This window comes from Odocoileus virginianus, chromosome 20 (genome assembly GCF_023699985.2).
Source record: "Odocoileus virginianus isolate 20LAN1187 ecotype Illinois chromosome 20, Ovbor_1.2, whole genome shotgun sequence".
NCBI classification, from domain to species: domain Eukaryota; kingdom Metazoa; phylum Chordata; class Mammalia; order Artiodactyla; family Cervidae; genus Odocoileus; species Odocoileus virginianus.
The window spans coordinates 9,650,624-9,670,501 of record NC_069693.1 but is presented as its reverse complement, the minus strand read 5'-3'; the positions used below and the strand labels follow the sequence as shown (position 1 = coordinate 9,670,501).

General features: G+C 42.1%; 2 protein-coding genes and 1 long non-coding RNA gene across 3 annotated transcripts in view; all 3 read left to right on the top strand.

Moving 5' to 3' along the window:
* The window catches only part of ZNF227 (zinc finger protein 227), a 14,264-nt gene extending 9,843 nt beyond the window's left edge, over positions 1-4,421 (top strand). Inside the window, exon 6 of the mRNA XM_020893178.2 lies at positions 1,363-4,421. Within this exon, the coding sequence (XP_020748837.2) occupies positions 1,363-3,419 (2,057 nt within the window). The 3' untranslated portion in view covers positions 3,420-4,421. The remainder of the gene's footprint in view (positions 1-1,362) is intronic.
* Positions 3,269-19,878, top strand: ZNF233 (zinc finger protein 233). Its single transcript, XM_020893197.2, is given in 12 exon segments — positions 3,269-3,351; positions 4,323-4,420; positions 14,650-14,774; positions 15,561-15,656; positions 17,366-17,485; positions 17,488-17,686; positions 17,688-17,768; positions 17,770-18,438; positions 18,440-18,546; positions 18,549-18,800; positions 18,803-18,945; positions 18,947-19,878. Coding segments are annotated over 11 exon segments (1,944 nt in total). The 5' UTR covers positions 3,269-3,351; positions 4,323-4,385; the 3' UTR covers positions 19,064-19,878.
* On the top strand, positions 7,328-12,160 carry LOC139029848 (uncharacterized). Its single transcript, XR_011482090.1, has 2 exons — positions 7,328-10,566; positions 11,313-12,160. It is a non-coding gene; the product is annotated as an uncharacterized lncRNA (long non-coding RNA).

The following is a 19,878-nucleotide window of genomic DNA, read 5'->3' as shown; positions in this document are numbered from 1 at the left end:
GGTCTTTCATTGTTGCGTTGGCTTTCTCTAATTGTGGCAAGTGGCAGCTGCTCTCTAGTTGTGGTGGGCGGGCTTCTCATCGTGGTGGCTGCTCTCGTGGCACACAGGCTCTAGGTCTGCAGGCTTCCATAATTGCTGCTCGTGGACTCTGGAGTACAAACTCAGTAGTTGTGGTGCATGAGTTTCCATGCACCTGGAATCTTCCCAGACCAGGGATCGCACCCGTGTCCCCTGCATTGGCAAGTGGGTTCCGAATCACTGGACCACCAGGGGAGCCCCTTCCACACATTTTTAACTGTGATCCTCAATAAGAAGTATTTTACATCCCGACCCAGCATGAATATAATACATGTGCATATTTATGTGTATGTCTGCAGCTGAAACAAGCATTTCACGTAGTGGTACCCTTACTGCTTTTGATACACTTTTCATGTTTTTAATCTTTTCATTTTCCCCAACGTCACAAGGTATGGAATTGGTTTCACAGTTTTCTAAAACATGTCAGCAATTCGAAGTGCATGTTTTCCTTGTGACTGTTATTCTTATGGGTCTAAGAGGGAAGAAAAAACTAGGAAGTTTAGTAAATCCAGTAAGTGCTGTGGGGGAACATAAAGCATGTAAGGCAGATGGGAAGAATGGAAAGAGTGGGGAGTGGGGAGGAATTATTTTTACATTGGGTGATAAGAAGGCCTCATCCAACAGAGTGACATTCAAGCAGAGAACCCAAAGGGAATAAGAGAAAAGGCAAGGTTCACAGCTTCCTGCACAAAACACTCTTAAGTGGAATGGAACACCCCCTCTCCTCCCATTCGGGGTTGCCTTTGAGAGTCTGCACTCCACTCTCTTTCTTTCCTCCACCCAAGTTCTTTCTCAGCTGTCCAAGGTTAGTTTTCCCTTTTCCTGCTTCCTTTCACAGAGACCTGAATCACTCCCAGGTTTAAAACAATGAATGCTATTATCCCAACTGCTTCCCAGATTTGCTCTTGGAAGATTGTTTTTACCAGGACCTAAAATACTGTTCTGTGCCTGGATTCTGAGCTTTTGTAACCTAACTGGGTAGAAGCCCATTTGTCATAAGGCTGCTAAGGAAAAGACGAGGGGACTTTTAATTGATTGCTTTTGTCTGGAGTGTGGGTTGTCTTAGTTGTCCTGCAGCCATCTGGTTTCAAAGCTACCACCCTCCTATTAAACAGACATACAGTTCTAAATGGGTCATGTTTCCATAAGAGTCTGCTGACCCCATTCTTCAGAAAGAATAACAAAAGGATAAACAATGTGGTAAACATGGCCCCAGTGTGAAATCCCAATATTTCTGAACAAAGCATTACTTGTCCTCATCTCTGAATATCGCCTTTTCTTTAGGCAACAAGAACCCAAATGAGATGGAGACTCTTGGGAAAGTCATGTTAAAATACCTCTCGTGTGAAGAGCTGTCCTGCTGGCAAATCTGGAAACAGGCCACAAATGATTTAACTCTGCAAAGGAAGAATTCCTGGTTCCTTCAAGGTGATTCTCTTCAGGTTTCTGAAGATGAGAACCATATAATGAATCATAAAGGAGATCACTTCGGTTGCCTTAAGAATCAGGAGTTGTTGATTCCGAGAGCCCAGGCTTCCTGTGGGAGTAGGTGTCTGACCGAGTCAGAGAATCCGAGCAGAAGTAAACAGATGAACGTGAAAAATCACCTGCATGTATGTGAAGGCTTCACAAAGAATTCACCACTGAGCGATCCTGGTAAAACTGATGCAGAACAGACACCCTGCAAAGGAGAGAGACTGCGTCCCTGTAGAGTGTGTGGGGAGGGCTTCAGTCATGGCGCGGTGCTCCCAGTTCATCAGAAGGTTGACCCTGGAGAAAAATGCTCCCATCTGCAGACTCATCAGAGAATTCACCCAAGAGGGACTGTCAATAAATGTCCTGAAGCCAGCAGTGGTTTTTATCGGAACTCCTTTCACCCCCATCACTCTAACCCTGCAGGAGAGAAGTCCTACAGGTGTGACAGTTGTGGCAAGGCCTTTGGCAGCAGCACAGGCCTCATCATCCATTACCGGACGCACACAGGGGAGAAACCTTACAGATGCGAGGAGTGCGGTAAATGCTTCAGCCAGAGTTCCAATTTTCAGTGCCATCAGAGGGTCCACACGGAAGAGAAGCCCTACAAGTGTGAAGAGTGCGGGAAGGGCTTCGGCTGGAGCGTCAACCTCCGTGTTCACCAGCGGGTCCACAGGGGCGAGAAACCCTACAAGTGTGAGGAGTGCGGGAAGGGCTTCACGCAGGCCGCCCATTACCACATACACCAGAGGGTCCACACCGGGGAGAAGCCCTACAAGTGCGACGTCTGCGGCAAGGGGTTCAGTCACAACTCGCCTCTGATTTGCCACCGGCGGGTCCACACCGGCGAGAAGCCCTACCGGTGCGAGGCCTGCGGTAAAGGCTTCACCCGCAACACGGACCTCCACATCCACTTCCGCGTCCATACAGGGGAGAAGCCCTACACCTGCAAGGAGTGCGGGAAGGGCTTCAGTCAGGCTTCAAATCTCCAGGTCCACCAGAACGTCCACACCGGGGAGAAGCGGTTCAAGTGTGAGACGTGCGGGAAGGGCTTCAGCCAGTCGTCCAAGCTCCAGACCCACCAGCGAGTCCATACTGGGGAGAAGCCCTACAGGTGCGACATGTGCGGCAAGGACTTCAGTTACAGTTCCAACCTGAAGCTGCACCAGGTCATTCACACCGGAGAGAAACCATACACCTGCGAGGCGTGCGGCAAGGGCTTCAGCTGGAGGTCCAACCTTCATGCCCATCAGCGAGTCCACTCTGGAGAGAAGCCCTACAAATGTGAGGCGTGTGACAAGAGCTTCAGTCAGGCCATAGACTTCCGGGTCCATCAGCGGGTCCACACAGGCGAGAAACCCTACAAGTGTGGTGTCTGCGGGAAGGGCTTCAGCCAGTCCTCGGGTCTTCAGTCCCATCAGAGGGTCCACACCGGGGAGAAGCCCTACAAATGCGACGTGTGTGGGAAGGGCTTCCGATACAGTTCCCAGTTTATTTATCACCAGAGGGGCCACACCGGCGAAAAGCCTTACAAGTGTGAGGAGTGTGGGAAAGGCTTCGGGCGGAGCCTGAACCTTCGCCACCACCAGAGGGTCCACACAGGAGAGAAACCCCACAAGTGTGAGGAGTGTGGGAAGGCCTTCAGCCTCCCCTCCAACCTTCGAGTCCACCTGAGTGTCCACACCCGGGAGAAACTGTTTAAATGCGAGGAGTGTGGGAAGGGCTTCAGTCAGAGTTCTCGGCTTCAAGCCCACCAGAGGGTCCACACAGGAGAAAAACCCTACAAGTGCAACGTATGCGGTAAGGACTTCAGTCACCGTTCACGGCTGACATACCATCAGAAAATCCACACTGGCAAGAATCTTTAAAAATGAGAAACGTGTTGATGGCTTCAGTCAGGATACACACATTCAGGGTTTTGGAGAGTCCATGCTGATGATAAACTATAAAGCAGGGGTCCCCAACCTCTAAGATCTAATGCCTGATGATCTGAGGTGGAGCTAAGGATGTGTTTGAATCATCCCAAAACCATTCCCCCTACCTCTGGTCCTTTGAAAAATTGTCTTCCACAGAACCAATCCCTAGTGCCAGTAAGGTTGGGGTCCACTGCTATAAAATATTGAGATGGAAAGGGATTCCTTCAGGTGGCTCTTTCTAGCAAATCCATTTAAATGGTTGGTAACATAGAACCATAGATGTTAACAGGGAAAAAGTAGGTTGTAACCTTCTTGGTAAGATTGACTTGATTTAAATGATCTCTCAGAGTGAATATTGGAGAAGGAAATGGCAACCCACTCCAGTAATCTTGCCTGAAAAACCCCATGGACAGAGGAGCCTGGCAGGCTACAGTCTGTGGATCACAAGAGTCAGACATGACTTAGTGACTAAACCATCCACCACTACAAAGTGAATATATGCCTAAAGATAATGTGTGAAAAGGATATTTGCCATATGCTAGCTAGTTTTTTGGTGGGAGGTGGGAGTCAAGGACGACTTGGGGTTATTTTTTCATCAACTTCCATTTTATACTTATTTATAATGGCCATTATTTTTACTAATACTGTAAAACTATGAAAATGAATAAAATACTAAAAGTTTCATATAGCCAAAAATTCATAATATGATGACTTTATTTTATATGATAATATGAATTAAAACATGTATCTGTCATGGATGTATATGAAGGAATGTTCATTGCATCATTGTTTATTATAGCAAACATAGAAATAATCAGTTGGGTTGCCAAAGTATTTTATGATTTATTTATCTAGTGCAAATTGTTGTTAACGGATGTTGGAGGATATCCAGAAAACATTCACCTGGAGAAACAAAGCATGGGATTTTTGTGTGATCTCATTAAAAAGGAAAGGTAGGTATTTATTTTTACTGATCTCTGAATGATGGAATTTTGATTCATGTAAATTTTTTACGTTTCTTTAAACTTCTTGTTTTGAAATAATATAACACATGCCAGAAATTGTAAAAACTCTGAAATCTTTCATGTACCCTTTACTCAGATTCACCAGTTAACATATTTGAAACATATTCTCTTAACGTATGTGAATGTGTGTATGTGCACACATATTGACACATACTTTTTAAAACCATTTTTAATTGGAAGATAACTGCTTTACAATATTGTGTTGGTTTCTGCCATATATCAGCATGAATCAGCTATGGGTATCCACATGTCCCCTCCCTCTTGTACCTCCCTCCCACCTCCAACCCCATCCCACCCCTCTAGGTTGTCAGCGGAACATTGGATTTGAGCTCCTGTGTCATATAGCAAATTTCCACTGGCTGTCTAATTTTACACCTGGTCATGCATGTGTTTCGGTGCTACTCTCTCAGTTTTTACCACCTTCTTCCCACACTGTGTCCACAAGTCTGTTCTCTGGGTCTGCATCTCCATTGCTGCCTTTCAAATTGGTTCATCAGTGCCATCTTTCTAGATTCCATATACATGTGTTAATATATGATATTTCTCTTTCTCTTTCTGACTTACTTCACTGTATTTAATAGGCTCTAGGTTCTTCCACCTCATTAGAACTGACAAATGCATTCCTTTTTATGGTTGAGTGATATTACATTGACGTGTACTTTTTCTTAACCATGAGTATGTTCCAGTCCTTTTACCCTTTGCATCTAAATACTTAAGTATTTAGACATATTGATATATTGTAAGAACAAGGAAATTTACTTCCATATCTACAAGTATAGCACTCAGGAAAATTGAATATTGATATATAACATTGTCTAATGTCCAGACCTTATTCAAATTTATCAGTTCTCTCTTTCCCTTTTCTCCCTCCCTCTCCTTTTTATTTATTTTTTGATAGGTGACAACTAAAATCAACTTACGGAATCTTTAAAGAAAGGTCTATATTGCCTCCCGTATAATCTAATTATTCACCATTTGAATATTCAGTTGTTGCTATACCAGTTACTGAAAATTTCCCTTATTTCCCACTACTTTGTAGTGCCACTTTTGAAGAAAATCAGTGATTTAAATATGATTAGATAGATGTCTTGACTCTCAATTCCCTTTGATTGGTCTACTTTTCAATAATTTTACTAATACCACACTACTTCAGCATAGCTTTGCAATGAGTCTTGGTATTTGGTAGAAGACATTTTCTCATCTTGTTCTTTTTAAGGGTGTCTTGGAAGCTTCCAGTTAGGATAGTAGGAGATACAAACAGAACCCCCATGAACTATTGTTTCTTAAAAAACAAACAAACAAACAAAAAAACTGGAATCAAACCGTTCTAACCTTTGGTTCACAGGAAAAATATGGAGAAATATTTGTGACAACATGAATGAAACTGTAGGACATAAACTAAATGAAACAAGACAGAAAGACACTGCATGGTATCATTTTATCTTACATGTGGAATCTAAAGGGGAAAAAGTGTCAAACTTACTAGAGACAGTGAGTATAATGGTGATGGCTGTCTGGGAATGGGGAGAGGTTATAAAAAGGGTACAAACTTTCAGCTTTAAGATGAGTAAGATCTAAGGATCTAATCTATAGCTTTGTGACTATAGTTGATAATGCAGTATTGTATAGTTGAAATTTGCTAAGAGTAGATATTAAAGGGTCTCCCTTTCTGCCTCCCAAAAGAGTTAGCCTTTGATGGTGTGTTAAGTAATTCATTTGTGGGAATCCTTTCACAATATATATCAATTCATCACATATACTAAAATTTTCCTTAGCAGTTATACCTCATGAAGTTGAAAAAAAGGAGTTGAATTTGTTACGGTTATCTGAGCAGGATACCCCACTTTAACACCAACTTTTTGAATAATCATCATGGCTCAATGATTTAGACCAACCTGGAGAAAAAACATTCTGTAGTATTTATGATGGTTTTATTTCTTACAATGATTTTACAAGTTGAAGGTTTGTGGCAAACCTGTGTCAAGCAAGTCTTCTGGTACCATTTTTCCAACAGCATTTTAAAATTAAGGTACATACATTTTTTAATATTAATCGTATACCTTGACTACTATAGTGTAATCCTAATATATACACTGGGAAACTAGAACATTCATGGGGCTCACGTTATTTCATAATTTGCTCTATTGCAGTGGTCTGGAATCTGACCTAAAATATCACTGAGGTATGCCTGTATTCTAGGCCGTTCTTTTTCTTTTCTTTCTTTCTTTTTTATTTCCTTCCCTTCTTGCTATCGCATTTTCCTTTATTTGCTAGAAACTCTAGCTTTCAAAAGGAGCAATTAAAACCAACAAAAGTGGGAAACTTTTGTTATTTGTTTTGTGGCTTGATCAAAGGTTACTTTTCCTTCTGATGAGTCTTTAACATATTGGAGTGACTAGGTCATGCCAAGTAAACATTGTCAGTGGTCTAAATGCATCCAGGTACAAAAGCAATAAACCAAGTTTGGGATTCTCTCCGCCCTTCCTTTCTCAGGCTGCCACACTTACTTTTCAGTCACACTTATTAGTAATGTAATGAAAACAACAACACCCAAAACCCTCCAGAAGACAGGAAGGAAATGGAAGATTAAGCTAAAACAGCACCTCGGTGAACTGAACGAGCTTTATTTTTCAAAGTTTCACTACTTTTGCCGAGGATTCTGGGAAGTGTAGTCCAGTGCGCCGGGTATTAGCGCCACTTCCGTCCCCGAGGATGAGGGGCCGTAGCCCTTGTTCTGGTGGGGGATTCTGGGAATTGTAGTCCGAGAGCAGCGTGCAGTCCGGGCACTTCCGCTATAGGCGTGAGAGGCTTCAGTATCTTCTGAGACGTGAGTCAGTACTTAGAGTTTGGGTGTCTTCTGATCCTGTCTGGATGTGGAGTATGCAGCTGTCACCCTCGCCCTCACCCTCGGGAAACAAGCAATGGAGGGCAGGGATGACGGTTTTTGTGTCTGGCGTTTGGCGAGGTTCTCGTCCCCTGGTTGGGGGCGAGGCGGGGTAGCGCTCTCCGAGTTTGAGAGTCTCTCGGCCCCTCGGTTTTCCTCGCCTCCCCTACCTTAGGCACACTCTGCCATCTCTTAAGGATATACTCTTCGTAGAATTATCAGATTGCTCCTGTTCACTATGTAAAGAGGAGTTAATAGTGGTACCTCCTTAGTAGGCATGTGATGAGATTCACGTGAAGCAAGTGTGAAACTGCTTAGAACCAATCGCTGGCAGCGGCTAAAAGTGGTCGATTGTCCAGTTTCTTCTTCCCGCGATGCTTTCAGTCCTTGAAAGCCTGTGTGAGCCCCGGGTGTTCTGAGCTCCAACTGCAGAGCCACTGGCTCTTCTCTAACCTCTGCAGAAAGAGGGGTTTTCCGTGGATTCCTTTGACATCCACAGCCCCGACTTTTTTTAAAGGAAGAAGGGAGTCTCACCCCTAGCCGGTACCTGGGGATGTCCGCTGTAAGTTATCCTGGGCCTGAGACACACAACTGTGTCTTTTCATTCTTCCATATCTTCCTATCTTTCCATTCCTGACCCTGATTTCTCAAAGAGGACTCACAGAGAGGAGAGAGTGAGTGACCCAGGAATCCTGGTACATTGTCCCAACGTGAGGGAATTTTATCTTGCCGTGTCATTTCTGCCAAGCTGGCAATAAGTTTCCTTCACTCTTGAGCAGGATTTTTCTACGGGACAGATGTTCCAATGTTTATGGAATAAATGGGAGGTTGGATGAGACCTGTTGAAGAATGAGTAATAATAATCTGTTAACATAGTGAATGCCAGATACTCTTCTACAGGCTTTATATGCAATGTGAAGTGAAGTGAAAGTTGTTCAGTCATGTCCAAATCTTTGCAACCCCATGGACTGCAGCGTGCTAGGCTTCTCCATCCTTCACCATCTCCTGGTGTTTGCTCAAACTCATGTCCATTGAGTCGGTAGTGACATCCAACCATCTCATCCTCTGTTGTCCCTTTCTCCTCCTGCCTTCAATCTTTCCCAGCATCAGGGTCATTTCTAATGAGTCAGGTCTTCGCATCAAGTGGCCAAAGGGTTGGAGCTTCAGCATCAATCCTTCCAATGAATATTCAGGATTGATTTCCTTTAGGATTGACTGGTTTGATCTCCTTGCAGTCCAAGGGACTCTCAAAAGAGTCTTCTCCAACACCACCGTTCAACAGCGTCAATTCTTTGGCGCTCAGCCTTCTTTATGATCCAACTCTCATATCCATACATGACTACTGAAAAAACCATAGCTTTGACTAAACAGACCTTTGTTGGGAATCTCATTCATCAATCTTGTTCAACCCATCTGGGGTCTATATGCGTGTTAACCACTGTCACATGGACCCTGGATGGTTGGAACCAGGTTGATGACTGAGGTTCCCCAAACCCAGAGGAAAAAACTGGAAGATGCAGTTTATCCTCTCTCCTCCCAATCAGGAACAGCCTCAGGATTTTACAGCTCAGAGGAACCTCTGAGATGGTCCAGCCCAATCCTTGCCTGAGAAAGTGTGTCTTCGGCCATCCTTTGATTCCATGTGCAGACCCTTTGATTCCATGTGCAGAGTCTATATCCTCCAACTCCCCTTTCATTTCTCCCCAAGGATACCCCTTTGTGTGATTAGAGACCTGAAGACCAGCCCTGGAATCAGAGTTGGATTCATGTCAGTCAGGTCTCATGAGCTCTGTGATTATTAGTAAAGTAATTCTATGAATCCTCAGCTTTCTCTTCCACTATATGGGGAAAGTAATCATGATATCATCACTTATTGAGAGCTTGTGTTATGTGCCAGGCACTGAGCCAAGGCTGTTTTTTCCCCTATTTTAAAACATTTTTTTATTAAAATATTTTTTAGGCTGCTCCTTATGACCTGTGGGGTTATAGTTTCCTGACCAGGGTTTGAACCTATGCCCCCTGCAGTGAAAGCACAGAGTCGTAACCACTGGACCACCAGGGAAGTCCTTTTTTCTCCTATTTTTTAACTTGAGATGTAATTCACGTATAAGATTAACATATACTTTTTCTTACAAAATGTACAACTCACTGATTTTTAGTATATTCACAGAATTGTACAACCATCACCACCATCTAGTTCCAGAACATTTTCATTACCCCCAGAAGAAACCTCATGCCCCTGAGCCATCACCTCTCACTTGCCCCCTCCCAGCCCCTGGCAACCACTAGTTGACTTTCTGTCTGGGTGGACTTGCCTATTCAGGACTATTGGACTTGCTCACCAAAGCCCCAAAGCACCCTTATAAATTCAGATCTGTTCTGTTGTGGCCACTACAGTATTGTTCATTTAAATGAGACAGACCACTGCACTTTTGTTTAAAATGAAAAAACAAAACCCCCCAAAAACCTAGCAGTTGTATTTTAAAGTATATATTTTTTTACTTCAGTCATCATGACAGAGGGGGATGTGCCATTGAGACTCTTCTGGCTACTTGAAGAAAATTCTCAAGTACTGTATTTATACCTTTTATAGAACCAGATGCTGATACCAATGAAATATCATTATAAGACCAGAAACTATTAAGTGACATAGCCAATCAGAACTATGGGCTTGTCAGAAATAAGGGTGAATTTCTTAAGACAGAGCGTTGAACAGTCTCTGAAATTTGGATGTTATCAAAAGACTCCTTTATTGGAATGAAGGCAAAACAAAACACACTTCTAGCATTCAGGAAATTATGAGGGTTTCAGGAGCCCTGTGTCAGGAACTGAGGGCAGAAAAACCAGTATCTTATGTCACAGGAGTAGTACCATGGTTGACCTGGGACCTCTTGGCCCCAGAGTCCACTCTCATAGCCAGTACATCCCACTACCTTTCATTTCCCCCAATACCCGGGATGAGAATGATGGCTCTGAACCCCGGGAGCCCCAAGGGACTCTTGTATGAGCTCTGCTGCTTAGACTTGAGCAGACTGTTCACTGCCCAAGGGCCCGAGGGGCTGGTGAATCACATGAAGCAGTCACTTGGGCTTGGACCTATGTCTCAAGGCTTCTTTCTCTTTTGCTACTGTGTCTTCCCAGGACTCTTGACTTTCCCCAGAAGGGGTGGCAGAGCATGACCAAGTTCCAGGTGAGTTGAGTTTTCTCTCTTAAAATTGCATCTCTTTCCTCAAAGATTCTCTTTTCTTAAAGGTTAGGCACATTAAAAAAAAATTGAAGTATAATTGATTTATAGTGTTAATTTTCACTGTACAGCAGAGTGATTGCATTATGCGTATAAACACATTATTGTTCAAATTCTTTTCCATTATGGTTTATCACAGGGTATTGAATATAGTTCTCTGTGCTATACAGTAGGACCATGTTGTTTATCCATCCTATGTATAGTAGTTTGCATCTGCTAGTTCCAAACTCTCAGTGCATCCCTCTTCCACCCGGCTCCCCTTTGACAATCACAAGTCTTTTCTCTATTATCATGTTTTGTTTTTTTCTCTCTTTTTTTTCTTCTCTTCTGTTATCTTTTTTCTCTTTCATGAGAAGGATAAAGGAAGAAAACATTCCTTGTATGCCAGGTACTTGCTTTTTTATGGTTATATTTTTTGCTTTTGCTTTTAGTTTTGTTTTTTTTTTATTTTGTCATCTTCATTTCACAAATAATAGTACAGAAACTCAGATATCAAAAAATTTGAAAAACTCAAATTACTACACTGCTTGTAAGTCAGCTACACTTTGTTTATCTAGAATCATAGTCTAGGTACGGTTTTCAATTTTATATTTTCACTTAATATTATCAATTGAGTTTTTCATGGCAAATAGATGGGGAAACAGTGGAAACAGTGGCTGACTTTATTTTTCTGGGCTCCAAAATCACTGCAGATGGTGACTGCAGCCTTGAAATTAAAAGACACTTACTCCTTGGAAGGAAAGTTATGACCAACCTAGACAGCATATTAAAAAGCAGAGACATTACTTTGCCAACAAAGGTCCGTCTAGTCAAGACTATGGTTTTTCCAGTAGTCATCGAGAGTTGGACTATAAAGAAAGCTGAGCGCCAAAGAATTGATGCTTTTGAAGTGTGGTGTTGGAGAAGACTCTTGAGAGTCCTTTGGACTCCTAGGAGATCCAACCAGTCCATCCTAAAGGAGATCAGTCCTGAGTGTTCATTGGAAGGACTGATGTTGAAGCTGAAACTCCAATACTTTGGCCACATGATGTGAGGGGCTGACTCACTGGAAAAGACCGTGATGCTGGGAAAGATTGAGGGCAGGAGGAGAAGGGGACGACAGAGGATGAGATGGTTGGATGGCATCACCGACTCAATGGACATGGGTTTGGGTGGACTCTGGGAGCTGGTGAGGGACAGGGAGGTCTGGTGTGCTGTAGTTCATGGGGTCGCAAAGAGTCGGACGATGAGTGACTGAACTGAACTGAACTGATGATTCAGCATTCTTTTATGTATTACCTCAGAAGGGTTTCTGTGTTTTGTTTAACCATTCAGAAGTCACAGTTAAGCCTATAGACTGTTGTACCTCTGAATAAATTTGGTTTTGATTCATAACACTTTTGCATAGGGCTTTTAAAAATAGAATATAATTTACTTACAGAAACTACACAAATCTTGAAGTGTTGGGTCAATGACAATCGTATATCCTGTTTTCAAAGTTGTGTAATTGTATTAGGCCACTATCCAAAACAGAAATAAAAACTTTTACATTACCCCCAAAGTTCTCTCATGTCTCTTTCAAGTCAGTTTCTTTGACCTGCGAAGCATCTCCTGTTCTGATCTGTCATCATATGATCAGATTTGTTTGTTTTCAAATTAAACATAATTAACAAAATCATACTGTATGTACTCTTGTACTTTTTTGTCCCTGCATAATGTTTTTGAGATTCAACTGTGTTGTTGCAGGTGTCACTAATCCGTTCCTTTTTATCATATTCCATTTTATGAATAGATCACAGTTTGTCATTTTAAGAGATATTTGAGTTGATTGTAGCTTTAATATATTTATTTTTAAATTTTCATAATTTATTTGTATATTATTTACTTCATTAATTAATTTTTTTTTGGCCATAGTTTGTGGCATATGGGATCTTAATTCCCTGACCAGGGATTGAACCCAAGCCTCCTGCCAAGGGAACATGGAGTTTTAACTACTGGACTGCCAGGGAAGTCCCTATTTGTAGCTTTTCATTGTTTTACTCTCGTGATCATGCCTCACAGACCTTCTTAGGGATGTGTTTTCATATCTCTTGGGTAAACATTTAGAAATGGAATGACGGGATTTGTAGGGTAAGTGAATATAAACTCTTTTTCAAAATACTTGTACCATTTGACAACACGTCAGGGGTGCATGAAATTTTCAGCATGCCCTTCTTTTCTGTCATTTGGTATTATGGATCTTGTTTCTTTAAGCCATTCTAATGAAATGACAGGCTTCCCTTGTGGCTCAGCTGGAAAAGAATCTGCCTGCAATGTGAGAGACCTGGGTTTGATCCCTGGGTTGGGAAGATCCCCTGGAGAAGGGAAGGGTTACCCACTCCAGTATTCTGGCTTGGAGAATTCCATGGACAGTATAGTCCATGGAGTCACAAAGAGTCGGATGAAAGTGAAGAAGAACTAAAGAGCCTCTTGATGAAAGTGAAAGAGGAGAGTGAAAAAGTTGGCCTAAAACTAAACATTCAGAAAACTAAGATCATGGCATCCAGTCCCATCACTTTATGGCAAATAGATGGGGAAACAATGGAAACAGTGACAGACTTTATTTTCTTGGGCTCCAAAATCACTGCAGATGGTGACTGCAGCCATGAAATTAAAAGACGCTTGCTCCTTGGAAGAAAAGCTATGACCAACCTAGACAGCATATTAAAAAGCAGAGACATTACCAACAAAGTTCCATCTAGTCAAAGCTATGATTGTGAGAGTTGGTATGGACGTGAGAGTTGGACAGTGAAGAAAGCTGAGCGCCGGAAATTTGATGCTTTTGAACTGTGGTGTTTGAGAAGACTCTTGAGAGTCCCTTGTATTCCAAGGAGATCCAACTAGTCAATCCTAAAGGAAATCAATCCTGAATATTCATTGGAAGGATTGATCCTGAAGTGGAAACTCCAATACTTTGGCCACCTGATGCGAGGAACCAACTTATTGGAAAAGACCCTGATACTTGGAAAGATTGAAGGTGGGAGGAGAAGGGGATGACAGAGGATGAGATGGTTGGACGGCATCACCAATGCAACGGACAGGAGTTTGAGGAAGCTCCGGGAGTTGGTGATGGACAGGGAAGCCTGGCGTGCTGAAGTTCATGGGGTCACAAAGAGTCAGACAGGACTGAGTGACTGAACTGAATGAAATGACATCTCACCATGACTGATTTCTTTTTCTCTTGTGATGTTGAATACTTTTCCGTGGGTTTTCCCCATTGTCATATCTCTTATGGAAAGCTTGCTGAAGTTGTTTGCCCATTTAAAAATTTGGCTTCTACTTTTTATTATTAAGGAGTTCTTTATATTTTCTGAGTTCAAGTCCTTTGTTATGTATACATTTTGGGAGTAATTTTTTCCATTCTGTGGTTTGTTTATTTGCTTTGTTAATTGTGTCTTTTTATATAATTTTGTGGTGAAATTTACATATAATTTACATATAATAAATGTATTTAATCAATTCTGATAAACATACCCATGTTTATCTGCCTCAGTCTACATGCCTCAGTCTACATGTAGACCATTTTCATCACCAAAATTTTTCCCTCATCCCCAGTTAATGCCTATCCCACATGCCTGACTATAGGCAGCAACTGATTTACTTTATGTCACTACAGACTAGATTCATCATTTCTTGAGTTTCATGTTAACAGAATTACACAGTATGTGCTCTTTCTGTGTCTGGCATCATTTGTTCATTTTGAACACAGGTCAGCTCCTTTTTATTGCTTCACTGTATTTCATTGCCTGTATATACCATAATTGGGTTATTCATCTACCTCCTGATGTGCATTTTTTTATTGTGATAAAATATACATAGCATAAAGTTTACCATTTTAACAATTTTTAAATGTGCAGTTCAGTACTTTTAAGTACATCCACACTGTTGAACACATCTCCAGAACTTTGTTGTTCTTCTCAAAGTGAAATTCCATACTCATTAAACAGTGACTTCCTACCCCCTTCCCTCTACTGATCATAAGATTGAAGCTACATGTGTTTGGTGTTGTAGGAGGCAGTCCTTCAAGGACGTGGCTGTGACCTTCACCAAGGAGGCACTGGGACTGCTAGACTTGGCCCAGAGGAAGCTGTACCATGAAGTGATGCTGGAGAACTTCTGGAACTTGGTGTCCATGGGTGAGGTCTCAGGGACTCAGTGTCAACCCTCAGGATTGCCTTGGTGTCAACATGTTTCAGAGTTTGGGGCTCTTGAAATGCTTCCTTGCATGTGGGGGCCTGAATTTCCTCCTCTTCATGGGACACCTTATTTATTCCTTGTCTGTTTTCTCAAATTGCAGTTGTAACATCTTGGTGTGGTTTAAAGTCAGTGAGTTGTATCATTATTGCATCTAATGAAATAGGACAGAAGTAGCATAACTTGTCAGAAACTGCATATAGTGCAACAGAAACTGTGATTAAAAAACAGGAAAGGAGACATGATAAAAGTAGTTAATCAGGGACTTCCCTGGTGGTCCAGTGGGTAAGAGACTCCATACTTCCAGTGCAGGGGGCACAGGTTCAAGCCCTGGTCAGGGAACTAAGATCCCACATGCTGCAGGACATAGCCAAAAAAAAAAAAGAAAAAAGTTAACTGGCAGTTGAAATAAGCTAATCTATTTAATCATGTAAAGTAAAATTTCTGTACAATATGAAAATAAAAACACATAAATGTTGAGATCTACAAAGTTGTAAAAGTAGAATCCTTTTTTTTTTTTAAGTAGATAATGGTTAGGATTCAGTCACTTGTTTCAGTGATATGCATCTGTTTATTTGCGTGCCCGATCACAACAGAAGAGGTATTTATTACAACAGGTCATGATCAGAATTTGGAAAAATACTGCTGAGAGTGCATGAAGATCGTAGTATTGGAATTAAAAATTTTGCTTTTATTCACCTTACACATGTGTGGTTACTTTTTCACAGGTTATCAACCCTTCACATTAGATATAATACTCCAGTTGGGGCGAGAAGAGCAGCTTTGGGTGATGGAGCCAGAAACCCGAGGAGATGAGTGTTCAGGTGAGAACCATGGAGGTCTGAGCCCTTGCAGCTCACAGAGAGTGGTGCCAAGTGGATCTCACTGTCCCCTCCTCCTGCAGACAGCTCACGAGTAGAGAATAAACCACTGGTGTGATGAAAGGATTATTTCAGAACACAGTTCATCTTCTGATGAATGTCTAATTTAAGTTTAGTTTCTATATACCTAATTAGTCATCTGTTGCTGTATGACAACTTATTCTTAAATTTCTCAGCTTAAAACTATAGACATCACAGTTTCTGTGCATCAGGATTCTGGGGGCAGCCTCACAGGATGGTTCTGGCTCATGATCTCATAAGATCTCAAGTCTGCCAGAGCTGTGGTCCTCTGAAGGCTTGATGGGCCTGAAGGATGCTTCCAAGAGGGGTCATTCAGAGTTGTTGTCAGGAGGCCTCAGTTCTACCCTGGCTTGACAGGAGAGGAGGCCTTAGTTCATTGGCAAACAGCCCTCTCCCTGACTGTTCTCAAAACACGGCAGCTAGTTTTCCCAAGGTACTTGCACCCAAGGGATTAGAAGGCAGAAACTACAGTGTCTTTTATGGGATAATCTTGGAAGTGACGTACCAGCACTTCTGCCATATCCTATTTGGTTTCGCTCACCAATCCTGATATGTTGTGGAGGGGACTTCAATAGGGTTTTCATATCAGGAAGCAGGGATCATTGGGGGCTGTCTTATGTGCTGGCTACTACAGCATCTATTGGTTATTTGCTGATTCATATCTACAAAACCTGGAAGATAATATTAGTCATTCAGGCTTATCAGAAAATCCAACCAAATTTAGCAGCAATAATTATCATAGGATTTTTTTACTGCCATAGGATGTGTCAGCTAAGGGAATAAATTTTCTAGTTTTTTTCCTAGTTACAATGTTCATTAGTTTAATATTATATATTCAGACATCATTGAAGTAAAGAAGAACTCTCTCAAATCTCGCTTATGTATTGTGCTTGTGCTCAGTCATCTCCAACTCTTTGTGACCCCATGGATGCAGCCCTCTGAGCTCCTCTGCCCATGGGATTTCCCAGGCAAGAATACTGGAGTGGGTTGCCATTTCCTACTCCAGGGGATTTTCCCGACCCAGGGATCAAACTCACATCTCTTGCATCTCCTGCACTGGCAGGAGGATTCATTACCACTGTGCCACCTGAGGAGCCCAGCTTATGTATTAACATGTGCATTTAGTGGCTAAATTAAGGACAATAAAGTTATCATCTCATGGGTTCATTATCAGGACAGAGGAGATGTCTCCCAGTGCAAATATATTCTTTTCACTTTTGCTGAGAACGTCCCATGCTCTGTAGCACTGTATTTCTCATTTTGACCTCATGCATAAGTCTCGGCATAGTAGTTCCTTTTTTAAAATTTAATTTTATTCATTCATTTATTTATTTTTAGGCCATGCTGTGCAGCATGTGGGATCTTAGTTCCCCAACCAAGGGATTGAACTGATACCCACTGCATTGGGAATGCAGAGTTTTAACCACTGGACCACTAGGGAAGTCCCAAGAGTATACTACTTCTAAAGGAGTCTCATTATTACCTCTTTGTTTCCATAGGCATGATAAAATTAAGAATCCAGCTGAATGATCCACTGGTTGAATAGGATCTCCCAATACAGTCGACCTGTGAAATATCTTATATCCCTGAACTTGTCCTCACTTTCATCTCTGAACTTTTTATCCTTCTAGGACACAGGAATCAAAATGAAATAGAGACTCTTCAAGAAGTAGGACTAAGACACATTTTGCATGAAGGCCTTATGTGTGGGCAGATATGGGAACAATTCACAAATAAATTAACCAGGACTCAATAAGTCTGCAAGGCAAGAAGTCCAAATTGCTAAAACAAGTTGATTCCTCCTGTCGGGTGTGGGCAGGAGAATCTGCTGAGGTTGCTGAAGATGAGAACTGTGTGGGAAAGCTTCAAGGGGAGAGTTCTAATAGTGTTGGCAATCAAGAGCTTCAAATTCAGACCTCCTGAGATTTCTGGAGGAAAATGGATCTGAGAGAGTCAGAATTATCAGAGTAGGTATCAGCAAATTGACATAAAAAATAAACTGTGGCCGTGTGATCATTGCATCATGAGAATGATCTCATCACCATGGTGATCAGGAAGTACACAAAAGCAAGATGGCATTTGGCCACAGTAATTGTGGAAAAGACTTTGTGAAGAACACATCCCAGCATAGCATCATCCACTCAGAAGGTCAGACCTCTGATGAGAATGGAAAAGGCATCAGCCTTGGCTCTGATCTTGAACTTCAGCAGCAGCTGCAAGTAGGAGAGGAACCCCATATGAGTAGTGAGTATGGGAAGGGCTTGGGTCAGAGCTCACATATGCAAACCCACCAGAGAGCCAACCCAGGGGAGAAACCTTACAGATGTCTAGGTGGTGCTGACTGCTTCAATCAGAACTCCTCCCTTCCTGCTGATGAGCCCATTCACCCCAGGGTGGATCTGTATAGACGTGGCCGGTATAGGAAGGGCTTCTATCATGTCTTAGACCTCAACAGTTGCTGTGTGGACAACACTGAAGAGAAATCTTGGAAATGTGAGCTGTGTGGTAAAGGCTTCAATAAGATATCACAACTTCAAGCCCATCAAACAGCCTACCCTAAAGACAAAACATCCAAATGGAACACATGTGACAGGATGTTCAGCCAGCTCTCTGGTCCTCTTCAGAAAGTTCACACTGGAGAGAAACCATATAAATGTGAGGTATGTGGGGAAGACTTCAGTAAGGCTTCATACCTTCAAGCCCATCAGAATCCATACCGGGGAGAAGCCCTACAAATGTGATGTGTGTGATAAGAGCTTCAGCTGGAATTTCCATCTTCAGGCCCATCAGAGAGTTCACATAGGAGAGAAACCCTAAAATGTGATATATGTGGCAAGGACTTTAGTCAGATTTCCCATCTTCAGGCCCATCAGAGGGTCCACATAAGGGAGAAACCCTACAGATGTGATACATGTGGGAAAGGCTTCAGTCTGAGCTCACATATTCAAGACCACCAGTGGGTCCACACCCGAGAGAAACCCTACATGTGCGATGTGTGTGGGAATGGTTTCAGTTGGAGCTCACATCTTCAAGCCCATCAGAGGGTCCATACAGGGGAGAAACCCTACAATGTGAAGAATGTGGGAAAGGCTTCATCTGGAACTGATAGCTTCACATTCATCTGAGTATCCACACAGGAGAGAAACCCTATAAGTGCAGCATGTGTGGGAAGAGCTTCAGTCAGACCTCCCAACTTCATTGGAGGGTCCATTACAGGAGAGAATCCCTACAAATGTTTTGACTGTGGTAAGGGCTGTAGCAAGAGTTCTTGTCTTCAGGTTCATCAGAGAGTCCATAGTAGTGATCAGTCCAGTACACATGACAAGTGATAAAAATTTCTTCAGAACTGAGACATGACATTTTCATCAGAAAACCTGCACAGCAGGGGCTATTTATAAAATGTTGTATTTTAAGAATTCAAGAGGAAGCTGTATTTTTTTTAATTAATTTATTTTTTATTGAAGGATAATTGCTTTACAGAATTTTGTGTTTTCCGTCAAACCTCAACATGAATCAGCCACAGGTACACATATGTCCCTCCCTTTTGAACCTGCTTCCCGTCTCCCTCCCCACCCCACCCCTCTAGGTTGATACAGAGCCCCTGTTTGAGTTTCCTGACTCATATAGCCTACAGTCATCTGAATTCCAATGAGGAGACCTACTTGTATGAGTATGGCTAGTGTGTCCAACAGAGACCAAAATGTCACAGTTTTCAGGAAAATATACAGCAGAGAAACCCTGTAAGGATGGTGCAGTGGGTTTCAATCAGAACTATCACATTCAATAGAATCTACACAGGGGAGGCTTTACAATTAGACGTGCTCTTAGGACTTTAGCAAAAGTATAATGATGGACACAACAAAATCCATGTCCACTAGAATGTAGATTTCATAGGGGCAGGAAATCTGTTAGCTGCTATACAGTCATGACCTGGCACCAGTGCCAAACATAGCAGGTGCCCTGGAATTTGTATCACTCAAAGGGTAGGAAAACCTACTATAAATAGGACAAACATTTGAAAATTTTAGTGCACTCAATCCCAGTTAATCACAATAAATTGTACTAGGAAAAAGATTCTTAGAAGAGGCCTTAAAGATTAATTCAAAGAAATAATCATTTAATAAAGATACATAAAATCATGCAA